The following is an 18,944-nucleotide window of genomic DNA, read 5'->3' as shown; positions in this document are numbered from 1 at the left end:
CATCAATGATGAGAGCGTATCATTGATCAGCTGCCTCTTGCTCGCCCCACACTGGGGACCAAGCCTGCAATCTAGGCATGTGCCCTTAACCGCAATCAAACCTGGGACCCTTCAGTCCGCAGGCTGACACTCTTTCCACTGAGCCAAACCAGCTAAGGCAAGAAATCTTTTAAAGTTAATTAATATTGCTATGCAGTGTCTTTACATTTCTAAAATTAAATTTCCATATTGTGCAGACATTTTTATTTAAAGGGCAGTGAAAAAATTGTACCACTTTTCTATAATATTAACTCCATTTTGGTGTGTGTTTTTTCTTTAACAATACTAAATTTTATCAACATTTTATCAAACAGTATCAACCCAACATGACTCTCACCATGTTGAACTACAAATCAGCACATTAGAATAAAAACCTACATTGATAAGTGCCTACTATGTTGGGTAAAACACTAAGATAATATATTATCTTATTTTCTGCTGAAAACAACAAGGATTCAGGTACTGTTAGTCTCACTTTATAAATAACTTAAAAAATAATCTTTATAAAAAAAAGATTCCAAGTTCTTCTTTCAAAAGTCTGTCTGTATTTACAGTATTAATTTATAAATGTCATGAAATGAGACACTCTCCAAACTAATTACTTAAACAAGGAGTTCATATTTCCTCACAAAAATTATTTGGATCAATGTCATGAATGATGGGATTTAAAACTATAAAGATATATTATTTCAGCATGTAATAGCTGAATGATTCTATAAAGGAATAATAAACTTACCTCTCAAGAATCAAAGTCTTTAAGAAGACTATTTCAAACTCACAAAAAGGGATGACTACCTTTTATAAGTTCCAAAAACTGAAGTTCTTAAGTGTCAGAGCAACTAGAGTATATCTGAGGAAATACCAATTTGAATATATTTTGCCAATTATTATTGAGAAAGAAAAAAGAAAGCAATTTTCTTGGAGGAAAGAATCTGCCATTCTGAATGAAACTAACAGACAGTCTGTCTCAAAAAATTCACTTGCAATTTTAGTTTGACACATGATTTCAAAAATAGTTTGGTATTGATATAAAACTTGATTAGGCAGCTATTTTATACTTAGAGAACTTTATTTCTGCATTTCAAAAGATGTATTTCAGGAGTGGTAGATGTAATGCTATATGAACACTGACAGCCAAGTGAATGCTCAGTCTATTAAGAGATCTTTTTAGATGAAAAAATCAATAAGTAAACTTCTTTATTAAAATACTAGAGGCCTGGTGCACAAATTCATGCACAGGTGGAGTCCCTTGGCATGGCTCGCGGTGGGAAGGGACCACAGGAGGTTGGCTGGCTGCCCCCTGTCCCATCAGGGCTGATCAAGGGGGCCAACTGGCCAGAGGAAGGAACTGCGGAAGGTTGGCCGGTCAGGGGGAGGGACCACGGGAGGTTGGCTGGCCGCAGGAGGTCAGCTGTGGGAGCACACTGATCACCAGGAGCAGCTCCTGCGTTGGCTGTGGGAGCACACTGATCACCAGGAGCAGCTCCTGCATTGAGCATCTTCTCCCTGGTGGTCAGTGCACATCACAGCAACCGGTTGACCGGTCATTCAGTCATTCGGTTGCTTAGGCATATATATATATATTAAGCTATTATATAACCTATTAGAATTAATATCATTTTATTGCTCTTTTTTTTAAATAAACTATTTGATTTTTCTAAACAATCATGTGAAGAACTAATTCACCATTCCTTTTCCCAAGCCCCCAGTCCCACCAAACATGTCCATCTCTATAAAATATACAGAAATTTCCCGAGTTTTAAAGCATCTTAAGAAGTGATTATAAAAATATTTACCTTTTATATATTATTTATGTGAAGTATATTTATAAAAGAGGAATTGATATTATGATAAAAAAATTGACAAATATATTCTAGTGTATCTAATTTTTTTCTATTTTACTTCTCTAGGAGCAAGGCAAACAGTGTTTTCCTCCCTTCAAAAGATAATTTACATGGATAATCAAAATTATTAAGAATAAAGTCAAAATATCCAATAAAATATTCCTGTTTGCTTTCCTGTGATAGTTTAATGTGGGTGAACCCTGAAGTGTGTGAGAGTGAAAGAAGAGGAAAACTACACTATCTGGTAGGAATACAACTCCATCCAGAAACAGGCACTTTTGAGAGCAAATATTTTAGGAAAATTGGACCAATCCTGAATCTTTGTAGGGTATCAGCTTAGGCTTAAATTAATAGAATTTCAGGGAAGGAAAGACTCTCAAAATCCAATAGATTGGACACCAACATATACATAAACTATTTCAGAGAAGGGGTCCCTCCCTCCTTTCTCATGCTTCTACCTTCTTTCATTTAACAAAGTTCTCAGATGGCTCATAATAGGTATCAAGAAAATAATGAATGAATAAATCAATGGCATGTTTTCACCAAACTGTCTTCTAAAGATAGATACCTGAAATTTTAAGTCTAGACAGTGGGATGCTTTAATAACATTAACAATTCTGAATAAAGCAGATTTTAATAATGATATTGTCAGTACACTACTGTGTGGTGTAGTTGAAAAAGATTATGCTTTTTGTTGTTGTATTTGTTAATATGTTTATAGTCTTCATGCTTTAGCAAAGATGATCCTTTGATGCTTCCATAAAATTTAACATTAGTGTGAAATAATTATACCAACATTATGTGGAAGCATGGAATAAAACCAGCTGTGGGCTGTATACCAGCAGGAAGAGGAGCAGAATGGCAACTCTCTGCTTGACAGATTAGTAGTGAGCAGTTCAATTAATCACTAAACTAGAAAAAATGAAAAACATCCATTATACATACCAACTTTTAAAATCTCAACAACTTCTTAACTGCGGAATTCAGCAGTGCTTAACAAAGAATAATGACTTAAACTATTTATTTTTATTTTTTTTACTTTATTTTTGTTGTTGACACTATCACAGATGTCCCCATTTCAACCCCTTCCCCCACTTTTGCCCTCGTCCACCCAGCTCCCTTCTCCCCCTTCCCTCTGGGCATCACCACACTGTTGTCTGTGACAATGGGTTATGCATAAATGTTCTTTGGCTAATTCCTTCACCTTCTTTAATCTAGTCCTCTCACCCCCTCTAACAGCTGTCAGTCTGTCCGTTGTACCCATGCCTCTGCTTCTATTGTGTTCATCAGCTTATTTTGTCCATTACATTCCACATATAAGTGAGATCATACATTTGTCTTTCTCCAACTGGTTTATTTCACTTAGCCTAATAATCTCCAGGTCCATCCATGCTGTCACAAAGATTCCCTTCTTTTTTCATGGACTTAAACTATTTAAATAAGAGGTCATGGTACCAAATATCTGGTTCAGTATTAGCAGGAACAGAAGGTGCACATAGCATTATACTTCCTGTAGCTCTATAATGTGTGAATCTTCCTGTCAGAATTTCTAACTTTTGTAAAATTTCAATAAAGTGCTAGGACATCTGCTTCAGGACCTAGAAGGAATGCCAATGCTTACATGGAAAGGCTGTTCTGAGCTGAACCCACTGATTGTAGGAAGAAGATAAATACCATTATCAACTACTAACATATGATTGATTACACCATGTGAACGAGCACAGCCTCTCATTATTGCAGCTCATGTAATGCAAATGAAAAAAATGTATGTTGTTTTCAACTTTCTACCTCAATTTGTATCATGATGTTCAATGCCAACCTGATTTATAGTCTCTCTCTAAAAAAATATTGATGCAATAAGATTATATACTAAATGTTTGCAACCCATTTTAAAATTGGCAATAAAATAGTAGTTATACAAAGCAAACTAGACAGATTAGTGTTTTCCATGTTCAATTGAAATGGACCTTTGCATGTTGCTAGGGTTTATTGCTGATGTTGTTGCTGTTACTTTTAGAGTTTATTTGCTCCCTAGAATATTTGAAAATCCGTATTTCTTCTTTTATGGACACTAGGGTAAATATGATTCATCCATTATAGATTTGTACACAAAAGGCTGTAAATGAAGTAAAGGTAGTGAGAGTCAAGTTTTCTGAGGCATGTTTCAAAGACAATGAGGTGACAGAATGAGGTCATGTGGAAGCAAAAGTGCTGACTACAGATATACTGACGATTGGTGGGTGGATGAAAATACAAAAACAATATGCTTAATCTCTGAGTTTTAACCTAGAAGAGCTACCAAACAATAAACAATATATATAGTGTGGGCTGTGAACATCAGGTTTTTCAAAGACTAGGTGGTATTAACCTGTCCAAAAGAAATGACACCTCTACTCAAGGTCTAGCAAAGAGCTGTGGGAGAGAGAGAGATTAAGAGATTCAATAATACTAAAGGGATGTTATAAATAACTAGAGGCCCGGTGCACAAAAATTTGTGCACTCAGTAGGGGCGGGGGGTGTCCCTCAGCCCGGCCTGTGCTCTCTCGCAGTCTGGGACCCCTCGGGGGATGACCACCTGCAGGCTTAGGCTCGCTCCCTGGGGGATTGGGCCTAAGCTGGCGATCAGATATCCCTCTGGCAGCCCAGGAGCCCTCGGGGAATGTACACTTGCCAGTGGGGAACAGACCTAAGCAGCAGTCTGACATCCTTAGTGCTGCTAAGGAGGCGGAAGAGGCTCCCACCACCACTGCTGTACTGGCACCCATCAGCCTGGCTTGTGGCTGAGCAGAGCTCCCCCTGTGGGAGCACACTGACCACCAGAGGGCAGCTCCTGCATTGGGCATCTGCCCCCTGGTGGTCAGTGTATGTCATAGTGACCAGTCATTCCCAGTCTTTCTGCTGTTAGGGTCAGTTTGCATATTACCCTTTTATTATATAGAATAGAGGCCTGGTACATGGGTGGGGGCTGGCTGGTTTGCCCTGAAGGGTGTCCTAGATCAGGGTGGGATCCCGCTGGTGTGCCTGGTCAGCCTGGGTGAGGGCCTCATGGGTGTTTGCAGGCTGGTCACACCTCCTTCAGGGTGGGGGTCCCCACTGGGGTGCCTGGCCTGTCTAGGTGAGGGGCTGAGGGCCGTTTTCAGGCTTGCCAAGCCCCCCCCGGTGACGGAAGCTCCCAGCCTCTCCTTTTTTCTTTTTTTTTATTCTGGGATTTATTTACCTTCTATAATTGAAACTTTGTTGCCTTCAGTGGAGCTCAGAGCTGGCCGCGGCAGGCAGGAAGCTTGGCTTCCTCCATCACTGGAGCAACCAAGCCTCCTGCTTGCTCCAGCTCTGTGGCTTCCGGCCGCCATCTTAGTTGGGTTAATTTGCATATAGTCGCTCTGATTGGCGGGTATGGTCAATTTGCATGTTTGTCTTTTATTAGATTCGATTATCACAATAGAAGAACCAAGTGTAAAGGAGCAAAAAAATAATTAAGGTCTTCTATACTTCTAACATTTATTGAGTTATTTGCTGGTTAGATTGCTTTGTTTATGTGCTTATTTCCAAAATTATGGCTCAAATTATTAAACTCCATTTAAAGATAGCATTTGCCCTCCTAAGAATTTATGTAATAAGATTTAATAACTTTAACAACATGAGCCATAATATTTATGAAAGATATATTAAAGTATAATTGTTATTATTTCCATATTCACCATGAGTGACATGCTTGCCAGTCTACTCAGTCAGACTGCACATATATAGCATGGAGGAGTGATTTCTTCCACAGTGAAAATTGACACCTTAAATAGTAGGTAGATGACCACTGGTGTTCAGGGGAGCTTTACATGATTCACACTTTTAAGATTCAGGTTTAATTTCATCAGTTCCATTAGGTATAGAAAAAATAATTAATTCAGGGGTTACTTCTTTGATCTAATCCTATATAATAAAAGCCTAATATGCTAAGTATCCGACCGTTCGCTGTTCAACCAGTCGTTATCATGCACACTGACCACCATGGGACAGACGCTCTGACCAGTAGGTTAGTTTGCTGCTGGGGTCCAGCTGATTGGGACTGGGCAAGTTGGGCTGGACATGCCCTGGAGCCCTCCTGCGGTCCCTCTCCAGCCTCGATGGTGCACCGGTGGGGTACCTAAGCCTGGCCTGTGCCCTCTCACAATCTGGGACCCCTCAGGGGGTGTGAGAGAGCTGGTTTCACACCAGTGCTGAATCCGTGCACCAGGCCTCTAGTCAAAGAATAAAGAGAATGGGCATTTCCATTTAATGATATAAGTATTAACTAGTTTGATTAATCAATGTCTCTAGGGAGGCAATATATCACTTTTACTTCCTAGCCAACTCTATTTACATGAACAAATAAAATTACTCCAATGTGTTTCACATTGGGAAATCTGTATGATCAATTCCACATCAGAGGTGGTTGTGAGAAAACAAACAAACAAACAAACAAACAAAACAGAAGGATTCTCTATTTTAGAAGGATTCTCTATTTTTTTAAAAAAATAGTAATTAAGGAAATAATTAAATTAAGAAAAAATAATAAAATAATTGGCTCCCTTAAGGTTAAAGTTAAGGTAGCAGGCATTTCAAATATATAATCTATAAGGAAAGTTATTTTTACAAAAGGAAAAGAAAACAAAGCAAAAGCAACCAAAGCTTTACACTGGAAATTGCTGTTTTGAATCCTATTATTACTACTTAATAGTTGTGTAATATTTGGCAAATTTTCTATTTCTTTGAACCTTGCAGAAAAGTAAAAGTGAAATATCTAATATAAAATGTTAACCTGCAAGTTTGGTAAGCTTCCCTTTCTCTTCCCTCTATCTTGATATTTAGTCACTAGAGACCCAGTGCACAACATTCGTGCACTGGGGTAGGGAGGTTCCTCAGCCTGACCTGTGCCCTCTCACAGTCCGGGAGCCCTCGGGGGATGTCCGACCTAAACCATCAGTCAGACATCCCCCGAGGGGTCCTTAGCGCTGCCGCGGAGGCGAGAGAGGCTCCTGCCACTGCCGCTGTGCTCGCCAGCTGTGAGCCCCGGCTTCTGGCCTAGTAGTGCTCCCCCTGTGGAAGTGCACTGACCACCAGGGGGCAGCTCCTGCATTGAACGTCTGCCCCCTGGTGGTCAGTGCATGTCACAGTGACCAGTTGTTTTGCCATTCAGTTGATTTGCATATTAGGGTTTATTATATAGGATTCTAGATGAAAATTAGGGGCATTACAAAATTTGAAGATATCAAAACTTCATTGAAAAGCAGATCTCACACATACATGTTACCTGTGGGAATTTTAGAGAAAAAAAAAAGGGTTCACAAGCCTGAGTGGGGGCAGTGAAGGATGAAGAAATGACAGAGAGAATAAGCTGGGTCTAGGTGGATCTTCCTGTGCCTGGCTGAGGCCACAGAGAAAGATCCAGAGGCAAGCTGAGCCTTTATTTTATAGCCAGGGGTAAACAAGGTAGTGGTCACCATAGTTACACTGTTCTTGTGAGTTTCACTTGTTTTGGCAGCACTTACTGCACCTCCCACAGTCCATTAGCTACCTAAGAAGGAATCTAGGGAGTCATAAGGTCAAGCCTAATTATGCTAAGAGGACTGTGCCCTCTAAGCTGGGACTTGTTTGTGGCTTTGCCAACAGGTCAATTCTAGGCTTAACCCTATAGCCACGCCCTACAAAAAAAACCACACAGGTCTTGATTTAAAATTTAAAAATATAATTTTAAATCATAACGTTTGGCCAACCCAAACAGATTTGCAAGATGTTTACAGATTTATGTGTGTTTTTTTCTTACTGAGCTAAAAAGAACGAGTCCATCAATGAAGCGTGGTGTTGGAAAAACAATTTGAAACTGGAAATCATTTTCATTTTTCTATGGAAAAAAAAGGCAACTCATTTACTCTCTATGAACCTCATTCCCTCAGTCCCTCATAAAGTAATGTATACTACTCAACAAAATAATGTGTAAGAATATAATCTTTGAACTTAAGTGTACTACAATCACTTATTGAGGCACTGTGTTAAGATTACTAGATAAATATCTCACTTAATTTTTATTATGAACGAGTAAAGTAAATGTTATTATAGTTACTGTACAAGTGAAACATTTGAGGAACAGGATGCTTTATAGTATATATCCAAAGTAACATAGCTAACCAATTTTAGAGGAAGGATTGACCCGATCTTGCTGACTGCAAAACCAGAAGTCTTACCCAAAATGCTATTTTTCCCTGCAACAAAATTTATTATTCTATAATTCAATATGTAGTATCTAGTGATAAAAAATACATTATTTTTATCCATAAGTAAAATAACTTATTTAATGCTAGGTTTTGTTGAGGCCGAATCCACATGATCTCATTATTTATCCATAACTTATCTGCTCATTGTCCTTTTCAAAATGTGACAGGCAGGTGCTAATGGAAACGAATTGCACAGGCTCTCATATTGTAATGCCTTTTTAATCATATGTATTGTTGTTACAAAAGTAAAAAAAAAAACTTTCACAAGGAATTTAACAACTTGATGGATTTTAAAACAGTTGTATTCCTTTATGAAAAGAAAAAATCTGTTTTTGTTTATTCATATTAATATGCTGAACTACTTAAGGGGAGTGGATATAAAAATTCTAGAAACAATATTACAATATAAAAGGAACACAAACACTCCACTGGGAGGAATTCACTTACAAAGAGGAACTGTACTTTTTGTAAAGATAATCTCCCGAAGCAAGCACTGTGTTCCAACGGAAAGGACTAAAAGATACTCAGTGGGGAAGACATTCTCCATTTATTTTATTCATACAAAGCCCTTCATAATTTTAAAAAAGACCCTTCTTATCCTATTTTTATTTAACAGAATCCACTCAGTAAGATGAACATTTACTTTGTGTTTGTTTCCACTTAGACATTCAAGGCCAGAGGAAATGCTCTGACTATACATATAAAAACAGGACCCAGAGTTGACAATAATATTTAGTTGGTTTTACCTCATTTATAATGATCCAGTGACAGTCAAAAGCAACCAAATTAGTCTCCACAACCTAGAACAGAAAACAAACCAGCTATCAGTCAGTATTAATTATGAAAAATAAACCAAACCAAATGGATGTACTTTGAAAAAATAAAATAAAAAATAAGTAAATAAATAAATGATATGTTAGAAAAGTCGTTATTCAATTGATGATTGAAAAGTGTTACCAAAGAACTGTGGATTAAGCATTGGTGTTTGATGTATGGAGGCATTATAGACTTGCTAATTAAAATTTGAAAATACACTTCATCAAAAGCCTAGAAAAACATAGGTTTCAACTAAAAAATATTATGATACTGTATAGTGATTTAACTGAGAGTGGAGTTTGAATCGCACTTCCTATTCCAAATAAACATTGATGGCTTTCTATTATCCACCTAATAAATATCTAAGTACTACCCCTCTACAATCTGGCTTAGCATTCTTATCTTCTAACACTTCCCCGTGTATAATCTTGCTCTTGTCTTGATAAAGTAAACTGCTCTATGTTCTGAAAAGCTTTGCACATGTATTCTAAAGAGATCCATTTGTTGAAGTAGCTGAATGTAAAGGCTAAAAGCAATACACATTATATTAGCATTACCTTACAGGTGGGTAATTTCAGTGGCTTTCAAATTGCTAATAACGTGAACAAAAATAAAACATATGTAAAAGCAAACGATGTATAGGTAACAGTATTGGCTGACTAACTTTGGGTAAATTGATTCTAAAGGATCCTTGGCTTAGGCCAAAACAGAAAGGCGTGCATGTGTGTGTGTGTCTGTCTGTCTGTCTGTCTCTGTGTGTGTTTCTGTAGTAAAGGTAGCTTTTGTATGGAATTTCCATTCTATCTAATCTTATCATACACAGTCTAAGACATGTTATTATGATTTAAAGCAAAAGGCATATAGGCATATACAGACAGTCCTCGGGTTACGTCGGACTCGATGTACGTCGTTTCGTGGTTACGTCGCCATCTCCCATTTATTTATAAAAAAAAAGTTCCGTCATTTCAATGTATGTCATATGTGCTTTATGTTTTTAGTATTTATTACCACAAGTAAAGGTCAGGAATGATTACCTTTCTTTTAAATTTTTTTTACTGTTTCACTTCATTACTGCTGTGTATGTGCTCCATGTGAGTGACAGGTGCTTATGTAGGTGGGTTCCGACTTAAGGAGAAAATCGTGTTACGTCACCTTAGGAACGAATTTCCGATGTAACCAGAGGACCTACAGTAATGGGCAGGAGTGTTTTTTTAAGAGATTATTCCATTATTTTCAGCAATAATACCCAAAGATTGGGTTTTAAATAAAGATGCTTTCTAATAAATAGCAAGGAAATGCTAGAAAGTGAGTGTGCATTGTATTTTGGTGGTCAGTCTTTGTCCTATTGAGAAATGCCTATGGAAAGATGTATTCAAGCACAAGAAATGCAATTGCAAATATATTTCTTATGAAATGTGATGTTTTTTCAAAGTATATAATTATTTTCAGAATGTTTTTTTAATTTTGGTGTAAATTTTATGATTTCAAAATACAGCACATTGGCCCCTATAATATTACTGATATATAAAGATAATATATTCTTATAGAAGTTAGGATATGTTATCTATTTGAGTTATATCATTACTATCATTTTTTTGAAATATATGCATGCTCCACTTATATGTGACACTTAATGTAGAAAGTATGATCCAGGGAAGTTTTTAATTTTAGCTAAAAAAATATAAAATCACTTTACTCCAGTAATTACAGCCTTTCTTCCTAATTTTATGATTATTTTTCTTACACTGTGTCAGTGACAAATAAATCATCAGTAATTTACTAACAATAAACAGTGTTAGAAAATTAGTGGGAATTCCATAAAAACTTAAAGGCATACAAACCAAAGACTCAAGTATAAGAAAAATAGTTCTCTGCATGAAATGAAATCAGGTATAGATAAAGGAAAATGACTAAAGCATGAAGATAGGGAGAATTCAGAGAGAAGAGTAATGAAAGCCAAGATATAGATTGAATGTACTTCTGAAGCCATATTAATAGTAGAGTGAATAGATGACTCAATTTAGTTTAAATTGTTCCCATTTAAGTAATCTATACCAGGTAGCCAGATTAAGCAAAATTCAGGCTATGGGAACTCTGCATTAACCTGTAAAACTTAATAAGTAAAAAGCTATTTTGTCCAACAGAATTTATGAAATAAGTAGAAGGTAAGAGTTACAATGGGAACTTACTGGCAATTTGTCTAGTCCATAAAACTTATTAATTTTTCTCACTCTCATGTTGGAAATGAACTTTCAGGCAAGAGCATGAAAAAGTATAGTGTCACAGGTTCAATCTTGTGTTTCAAATATCGAATCCCAGATTCCACTCTCTGGACCACCCTCCCTTGCATACTGTGAGCAGGGAAATCATCTTTTCTCACTCCTGTCTTTGGTTTTACTCATGAGTACTAACATATGACACATCTGGCAGTACAAATTTGAAACAAGGAAAATTATTAACACATTACTGCATTAAAAAAATAAACTGTTTATCACAATAGTGTGAGTTCATGGAGCAGACACCAATCCCCATTCCCTGACGTGGTATTGCACTAACCCTGAAATAAACCTCTGTTCTGTGGAGACATTATTACATTTTGGGCCTACTTGTTGGAATAATTTAGCATATCTTATATAATGCAATTCTTTTTTATTAATCTCAGCTATGCAATTTTTCTAGCCCTAACAAATTTCAATAAACAAACTCATTAGAGTAATTTTAATGTATGTGATTTTATAAAGGCATGATTTCAAAACCATGCAATAGTTGTTGGCCGTTTCATACATAGTGAATATGCAGGACTTTTTTTTTTTTTGCAAGTCCACTTTTCTTTGGGGAAGGAAAGCATATTATAGGGAAAAGGTATATAAAAATGAAAAGTTGGATCTCTCATCCCTTTAATTATATACCCAAATATACATGTATACAAAACTAAAATCCATGTGTTAGTGTGACACCATGTTTTAAAGGATCTTTGAAAACTGTATTGCTAGGTTGTACATAGACAGTTAAGGCTCTCATTCATTATCTGAGGAACTGCCCACTAAAAGAGGAATATAATTGCTTTGGGTCAGGGTTAACATCTTCACGCATAACCAATGAGCTGGCATGAGTTCTCTGATTGTTTATAATTGAATGTTTCTAAAAGTGAGCAATGTGAAACAGGTACTAATTTAAAAAGTAACTGATATCTGTTATGAAAGGAGCATTTAATAAGGGTCATTAAAAAATGACAGGGAGGTCAATAGCCTACATCGTAGAAACCCAGTAGGTTTTGAGTCCCTTCACTTAAATGACTAATATAGATATAGGAGTAGGTAAACTCCTATACATATATGCCTTGCCTATATTAGATATATACTGTACAACTGGTTATATTACATAAAATGTACTATTGGATATATATATATATATATATATATATATCATGTAAAATTATATTGGAGTTAAAAGGTACAAAAGAGCAATAACGTTTATTGTTTTCACATATTAGCAAAGTGAGCTACTATAGTGAGCATGCTTAGGAGAGACTTATTTACATAAAAAAGAAATTATTGGCCCTAGCGGGTTTGGCTCAGTAGATAGAGAGCATTGGCCTGCAGGCCAAAGGGTCCCAGGTTCGATTTTGGTCAAAGGCAAGTACCTCAGTTGCAGGCTTCTCCCCAGCCTGGGGCCTGGTTAAGAAGTGTGAAGGAGGCAACCAATCAATGTGTTTCTCTCACATCGATATTTCTCTCTGTCTTTCCCTCTCTCTTCCACTCTCTCTAAAAATCAATAGAAAAATATCCTCCGGCGAGAATTCAAAAAAAAAAAAGAAAGAAAGAAAGAAAGAAAGAAAGAAAGAAAGAAAGAAAGAAAGAAAGAAAGAAAAAGAAAAGAAAGAAATTCTCAGCTACTTGTGTAGATAACAAAGGCCAACTATGTAAATCCCAAACGAATATATCTGATAATATTTACATCTTTTAGTAATATTAATCTCTTTCCACTTGGTACACTTCAGCCTAAGTAATGCTATATTGAACTAGTGGTATTACTAGCTGGAATAATTAAGTTAGTCTTGAGTAAAGGATTAAGAAGTGATTGGAAGACATTCTAGAATTTTTGAAACCATGTATTTGCCTCCACAGTTACATTAGAACTCAAACAGGGAAAACTGTTTCCTTGCCCCATCCTCCTCCCCTAAGTAGCACATCTCTTAGTAAGTTAATCAGGAAACACATTTGAAGCCAATGAAAGAGATTAAACGACTTGAAATTGTCCTTTTTGTCAGTGGGAACCTATTTTATATCTAAGCACATCATTGTTATAGTTGTCTCAATCTGTGGATTCTTATAAAGGTTTAGTAAGTTAGTAAGCAGTGATTGTACATTTTGAGCCAAAATTAAAAAAAAATAGTTTGCTAAGAAATATTGAAGGTCCTAAAAACAATATATATTTTATTATCATAATGATAAAAAACAGTGCTGAAAACATCATATTATGCTTGGACTATTAAAAGAAAGTAACAAGAAAAAAAATAAAACTATCCAATGAGGATTCTAGTGTGTTTGGTTATCAAAATAACAGGAAGAGAGGAAGTATGAATTTTCCTTGGTAATTTGTTTCTCTTTCCCTCTTATACCATGCTATATGTGTGTATATTAGTAACTAACAATTAGTAACCAAGCATGGTGCATGTTCAGGTAGAGTTGCTACCACAGTGATATACAGTAATGTAGTTACAACTAATGAGACTATCAACCTCCCCAGAATCTGAACTTCCTTTAGGTGTATGAGCAAAATGACGGGAGGCGGGGCGGGGGTGGAGGGGGGGGAATCAAATCTTGTCAGGGAGACAAGCCCTGAGAAAGGACAGACCATCTGTCACTGGCAGATACTCTAGAACTTCTGAATCTTTAGAAAAGCCCAACAAGTTATCACCATGTCTTCTGTCATTTGTTCTCAAATCTTTAGATGTGCTAAATAAGACAATCTGAAGCAAAGAAACTGCCAGAGCATGTACCTCACTGGTAATAAATGTGGAACATTTCCTACGAGCACAGAGGACAATTTAATTGACTAAACAATAAAGAGCAACATGCTGTTCTTCACTCAACCTTGTGGCTTAACTAAATTAAGCTTGCTCCCTCTGTAGGATGGACTAAAATAAATATCACACACTTATACAAGGGGTTCCAGTGTGCTGTGCACCTGCAGCAGCAATGATTTCAGGGGTTTGCTTCCTTTCGCTGCCCATTCCACATCGCCACGTGGAAACCTCTGAATGGCATGCCTGGGGGAGGACACCAGTGGTTATTCTGAAGCAAGTAGCCAGAGAAATAGTAAAGGCTACTCCCTCCCTGTCTCCTCATCTGCAGCAATACTATAGCTTATATCATCAGCATTTCTAGAACTGTATTCTTTGGGAAACTATTGCTACTAAAATTCATAAGCATCCTACAGCCAAATAGATTCAGAAATGCCAGAATAAATAGATGTCATCACTGCATTATTCTTCAATATTTTAACAGGTTAATGTTAATCCTATATAATAAAAGGCTAATATGCAAATTTTCCCCTTGGGAGTTCAACCAACAGGGAGTTCGACCGCTCACTATGACATGCGCTGACCACCAGGGAGCAGCACGGAGTGAAGGAAGGCCCTAGCCGGCAGCCGGAAGGCCCCAATCAGCCCTGATTGCCAGCCAGGGCTAGGGACCCTACCCGTGCATAAATTTCATGCACCAAGCCTCTAGTATCAAAATATAATTAACACAAAAGTAATATTAATGTGAATTATTATTTCCATGAATTATTTTGGCACATATTTTCAGACATATGAGCTTGAGCTCTAAAGTCAAACAACAAATACATCTATTTTCTTAGTTTCATCATTTGTCACTAGGATTACTGAAAGTGTCCACATAATAGAATCATAACAAAGATTAAATGCAATAATGACACACTGTAAATTCTCAATAAATACCAACTCCTTATATTAACTAGCATGCTTTACGGAACTCCAGGAGAACATACTTGGAATGTAGCATATTCCAAAAGAATTTAATCATGAAAACCATTTTTTCCCATTACAAATCTTATGTGATTAGTACTTTTTAAGAAATGTAGACTAGAATCAATGTTAATTTAGCCACACATTTCTAAAAGATCTAAAATTTTATTAAAGCACTGTGAGGAGTTTTGTCTTTTTAAAATCATGCTTTTACAATAACCCTACAGGGTACAATTTTCTGCAAAACAAAAACAAATGTTGAATTACCATATTTTATGCAAAACTCAAGTGCAATAGTTCTGACCAAATAATGATACTGATTCTTTCCTCTTAATCTTTTTCCTTCCTTTCTAATAAAACATAGCAAGTCAAAACTAAACAAAACTATTGCACTCTTCTCCAATAAAGTATAGAAAGGAATAAATCATGAATAAAGCTTATAATGCATAGATTTTTAGCTAGGGATTCATGGATTTACAGTACAAACTCTACATGCAGTTGCCTGGGTGTCATTTACACCATTTTTTTGTGTGTGAAGATATGGGTAAACAACACGATTTAACAGCCTTTGAACGTGGGATATATTTGAACGTGAGTGGCCAGATTATTATGACCACCTGACGTTTGTAGGCAAATTAGCCGTACACTGCATCATATGGGACATAGAAGATGAAGGCCTGTTCGAACACCTTTGCTGTCTGCAGTTACCAAGATAAAACGTCTCCAATTCGCATAGGAACACAAGGATTGGACAGTCAAGCATTGGAAAAAAGTCATGTGGTCCAATGAGTCACGTTTCCAGTTGCATCATGCAGATGGCAGAGTGAGAATTTGGTGGAAACAGCATGAAAGCATGCACCCCACATGCATGAGTACAACCCTTCAAGTTGATGGGGGCAGTGTTATGGTTTGGGGCATGTTTTCCTGGCATGATTTCCCCATGATTATTTCGTGTGGAACAATGTCTGAATAGCACAACATGCCTAAGTATCGTTGCTGATCAAGTTCATCCTATCATGTTGATGGCGTATCCCAATGGAGATGGCTTCTTCCAACAAGACAATGCGCCATGCCACGGTGCTCATATTGTGCAGGAGTGCTTTCAAGAACATGAGGGAGACTTTACCTTGCTTAGGTGGCCCCCACAATTACCAGATCTCAATCCAATTGAGCATTTGTGGGATGAAGTTAAAAGAGCCATCAGGCAGCTTGTTCCACAACCATCCAATCTCACAGAACTGGACAGTGCTATTCATCAGGCATGGTGTCAGATTCCTCGCATCACCTTTCAACATCTCGTGGAGTCAATGCCAAGAAGAATCACCACAGTATTGAAGGCAAAAGGTGGCCCAAGGAAGTACTGATGGGGTGGTCATAATAATCTGGCCACTCATCATAATATATATCCCACGTTCAAAGGCTGTTAAATCACATTGTTTACCCATATCTTCAGAAAAAAATCACTTCTACTGTTGTGGTAAACAACCTGCTTCCCTATTTATAATGGTCTGGCCCTTTAGCAACTTCAGTGTGAAATTATAGCTAATTTGCCTACAAACGTCAGGTGGTCATAATAATCTGGCCACTCAGTATATGGCTAACTGTACTATGAGAAAGTTTTGTTCTAAAAGAAAAGCAAATGCAATAAATACTACACATCTCAAAAACAGAGTGACAATAAAACACTTCAGCCTTCTTAAGATATCTATCCAATCTAATAATAGACAAACACGGTAATTGACCGTACCTTCGCTACGCCTCCCATTGGCTAATCAGCGTGATATGCAAATTAACAGCCAAAAAGATGGCAGCTAATTTGCATACTGCAGGCACGGCGAGACAGCGCCATCCCACCTGCCCCGCCGCCATCCGGGCCTGCTATCTGTGACCCGGGGCGGCAGGCATCCCGTGTGCGACCCGACCTGTGGCTGGCAGGCAGGACCGCAACGATCCCCATCACCCACCCTGCCCTCATCCGGCCCTCCCGCGGGGGACCCGGGGCTGGCAGGCTGGAAGGCGGCTTCAGCCGGAGCAAAGGCCTGGGTCCCGGGTGCCAGAGGAAAACCGGTGCTGGCAGCCAGGGGGAGGGAAGGTGTATTGCACGAATCTTTTCGTGCAACAGGCCTCTAGTATATATAAAAGCCCAGCAACCGAATGGCTGAATGACCAGAACAACTGGTTGACCAGTCGCTATGACATGCACTGACCACCAGGGAGCAGACGTTCAACGCAGGAGCTGCCCCCTGGTGGTCAGTGCACTCCCACAGTAGAAGCGCTGCTCAGCTGACTGGGATGAGTGGCGCTCCCACAGTGGGCCTATCCCCGCCGGCCACACCCCCCAACAGTACATGAATCCATGTACCAGGCCTCTAGTAGTAAAGATAATGTGAGCTGGGATTAATTTCCATTGATTGCATTTTTATTATTATCGTTAGCTTGTTTTGTTTTCATTTTTTGTTGTTGCTTTGTTTTTTCCCTCACATTAGAACTGAGAAGCCATAGTATGAGGACATTTTAAAATCCCAACTATATCCAGCAGATGGCATCAGTAATCCCTAGTGTTGATATTGGGCAGCCTGGGGATATTCTGAAACCAATGACTGGTTTGCATTTCCCCTTAACCTCAGCATGGATCCCCAACTCTCTTCTGTCCTTATCCAAGCAGCCACTATCTGCCATCTCATGCTGAGCTTTTTGCTTTAGAATCTCTGCTCTATTCTACCAGCTGGAAGACCATAACACAGTTTCATCCAAATCCTCTTGCCATTACTGCCAAAGTTATTTCATAAATGGATATGCTAGAATTATTGTTACTGCTGAGCAGTTGAGTCTTCCCACATCCCCTGGGAGCTGGAAACATGCCACTTCCGAGAACTGGCCACAATATGCAATCTGCTGTGCTTCTTAATGTGGAAGGATGGGTGCTAATGCAGGCAAATAGAGATTCTGGGTTCATTATATGGCATAGACCCACCTTCCTGTGTCCTACATTGTTGAACAGAGATTGAATAGTGATTGAAAGTGAATTCAGGATTTTTTAAAAAACTTGGCCTGATGGGGATATAAATAAAATTTTGACAATTATTTTTGGTGCAGGGGATCACTCTGTTTCTGTTTTAACTCATTGTGAGTCTCTGCTTGCATTGGGGTTCTTTTAGATGTCTGCTATAGTGATTAAAGGTACATTATCCCAAAACAATCAAGACAAGCGGTGTTTGTTAAAGGGCCATTCATCCCATCCCTTGCCTTGCCTGTTTTACCATATTTTCATGTTAACTTGTTACACAACAGGCTATTATATTAATACTAGAGGCCCGGTGCACAAAAATTTGTGCACTCGGGGGGGGGTGGGGAGGGGGGTCCCCCAGCCGGGCCTGTGCCCTCTCGCAGTCTGGGACCCCTTGGGAGATAAGGACCTGCTGGCTTAGGCCTACTCCCGGGTGGCAGAGGGCCGGCCCAATCCCTAAGTGCAGCCCCTGGTCAGGCTCAGAGCAGGGCCGATTGGGGAGTTGGGGCGCCGCCCCCTGTCATGCACAGAGCAGGGCGAATCGGGAGGTTGCGATGCCACCCTCAGTCACGCTCAGGGTAGGGCCGATTGGGGGGTTGGGGCACCGCCCCCTGTCACACTCAAGGCAGGGTTGATGGGGAGGTTGCGGCACCACCCCCTGTCACTCACAGAGCAGGGCCGATCAGGGGGTTGGGGTGCTGCCCCCTGTCACTCACAGAGCAGGGCCCATCAGGGGGGTTGGGGCTCCGTACCCTGTAACACACAGAGCAGGGTCGATCAGGGGGTTGGGGAGCTCCCCCCTGTCACGCACAGAGCAGGGCCCATCAGGGGGTTGAGGAGCTCCCCCCTGTCACTCACAGAGTAGGGCCGATAGGGGAGTTGGGGCACCGCCCCCTGTCACACACAGAGCAGGGCGGATCAGGGGGTTGGGGCGCTGCACCCTGTCACACTCAGGGCAGGGCCAATGAGGGAGGTTATGGCTCTACCCTGTCACACACAGA

The 18,944-nt window shown here is 39.0% G+C and overlaps 1 protein-coding gene across 1 annotated transcript in view; it reads right to left on the bottom strand.

The window, feature by feature from the left end:
• The window catches only part of GRID2 (glutamate ionotropic receptor delta type subunit 2), a 1,225,688-nt gene that overhangs the window by 534,740 nt on the left and 672,004 nt on the right, over nt 1-18,944 (bottom strand). Inside the window, exon 7 of the mRNA XM_006084662.3 lies at nt 8,875-8,928. Coding sequence (XP_006084724.1) covers nt 8,875-8,928 — 54 coding nt within the window. The remainder of the gene's footprint in view (nt 1-8,874; nt 8,929-18,944) is intronic.

Source organism: Myotis lucifugus, unplaced genomic scaffold (genome assembly GCF_000147115.1).
Source record: "Myotis lucifugus unplaced genomic scaffold, Myoluc2.0 scaffold_12, whole genome shotgun sequence".
In the NCBI taxonomy this organism is placed as follows: domain Eukaryota; kingdom Metazoa; phylum Chordata; class Mammalia; order Chiroptera; family Vespertilionidae; genus Myotis; species Myotis lucifugus.
Note: the sequence above shows the minus strand (reverse complement) of the source record. Positions and strands in the feature narration are given on the sequence as shown.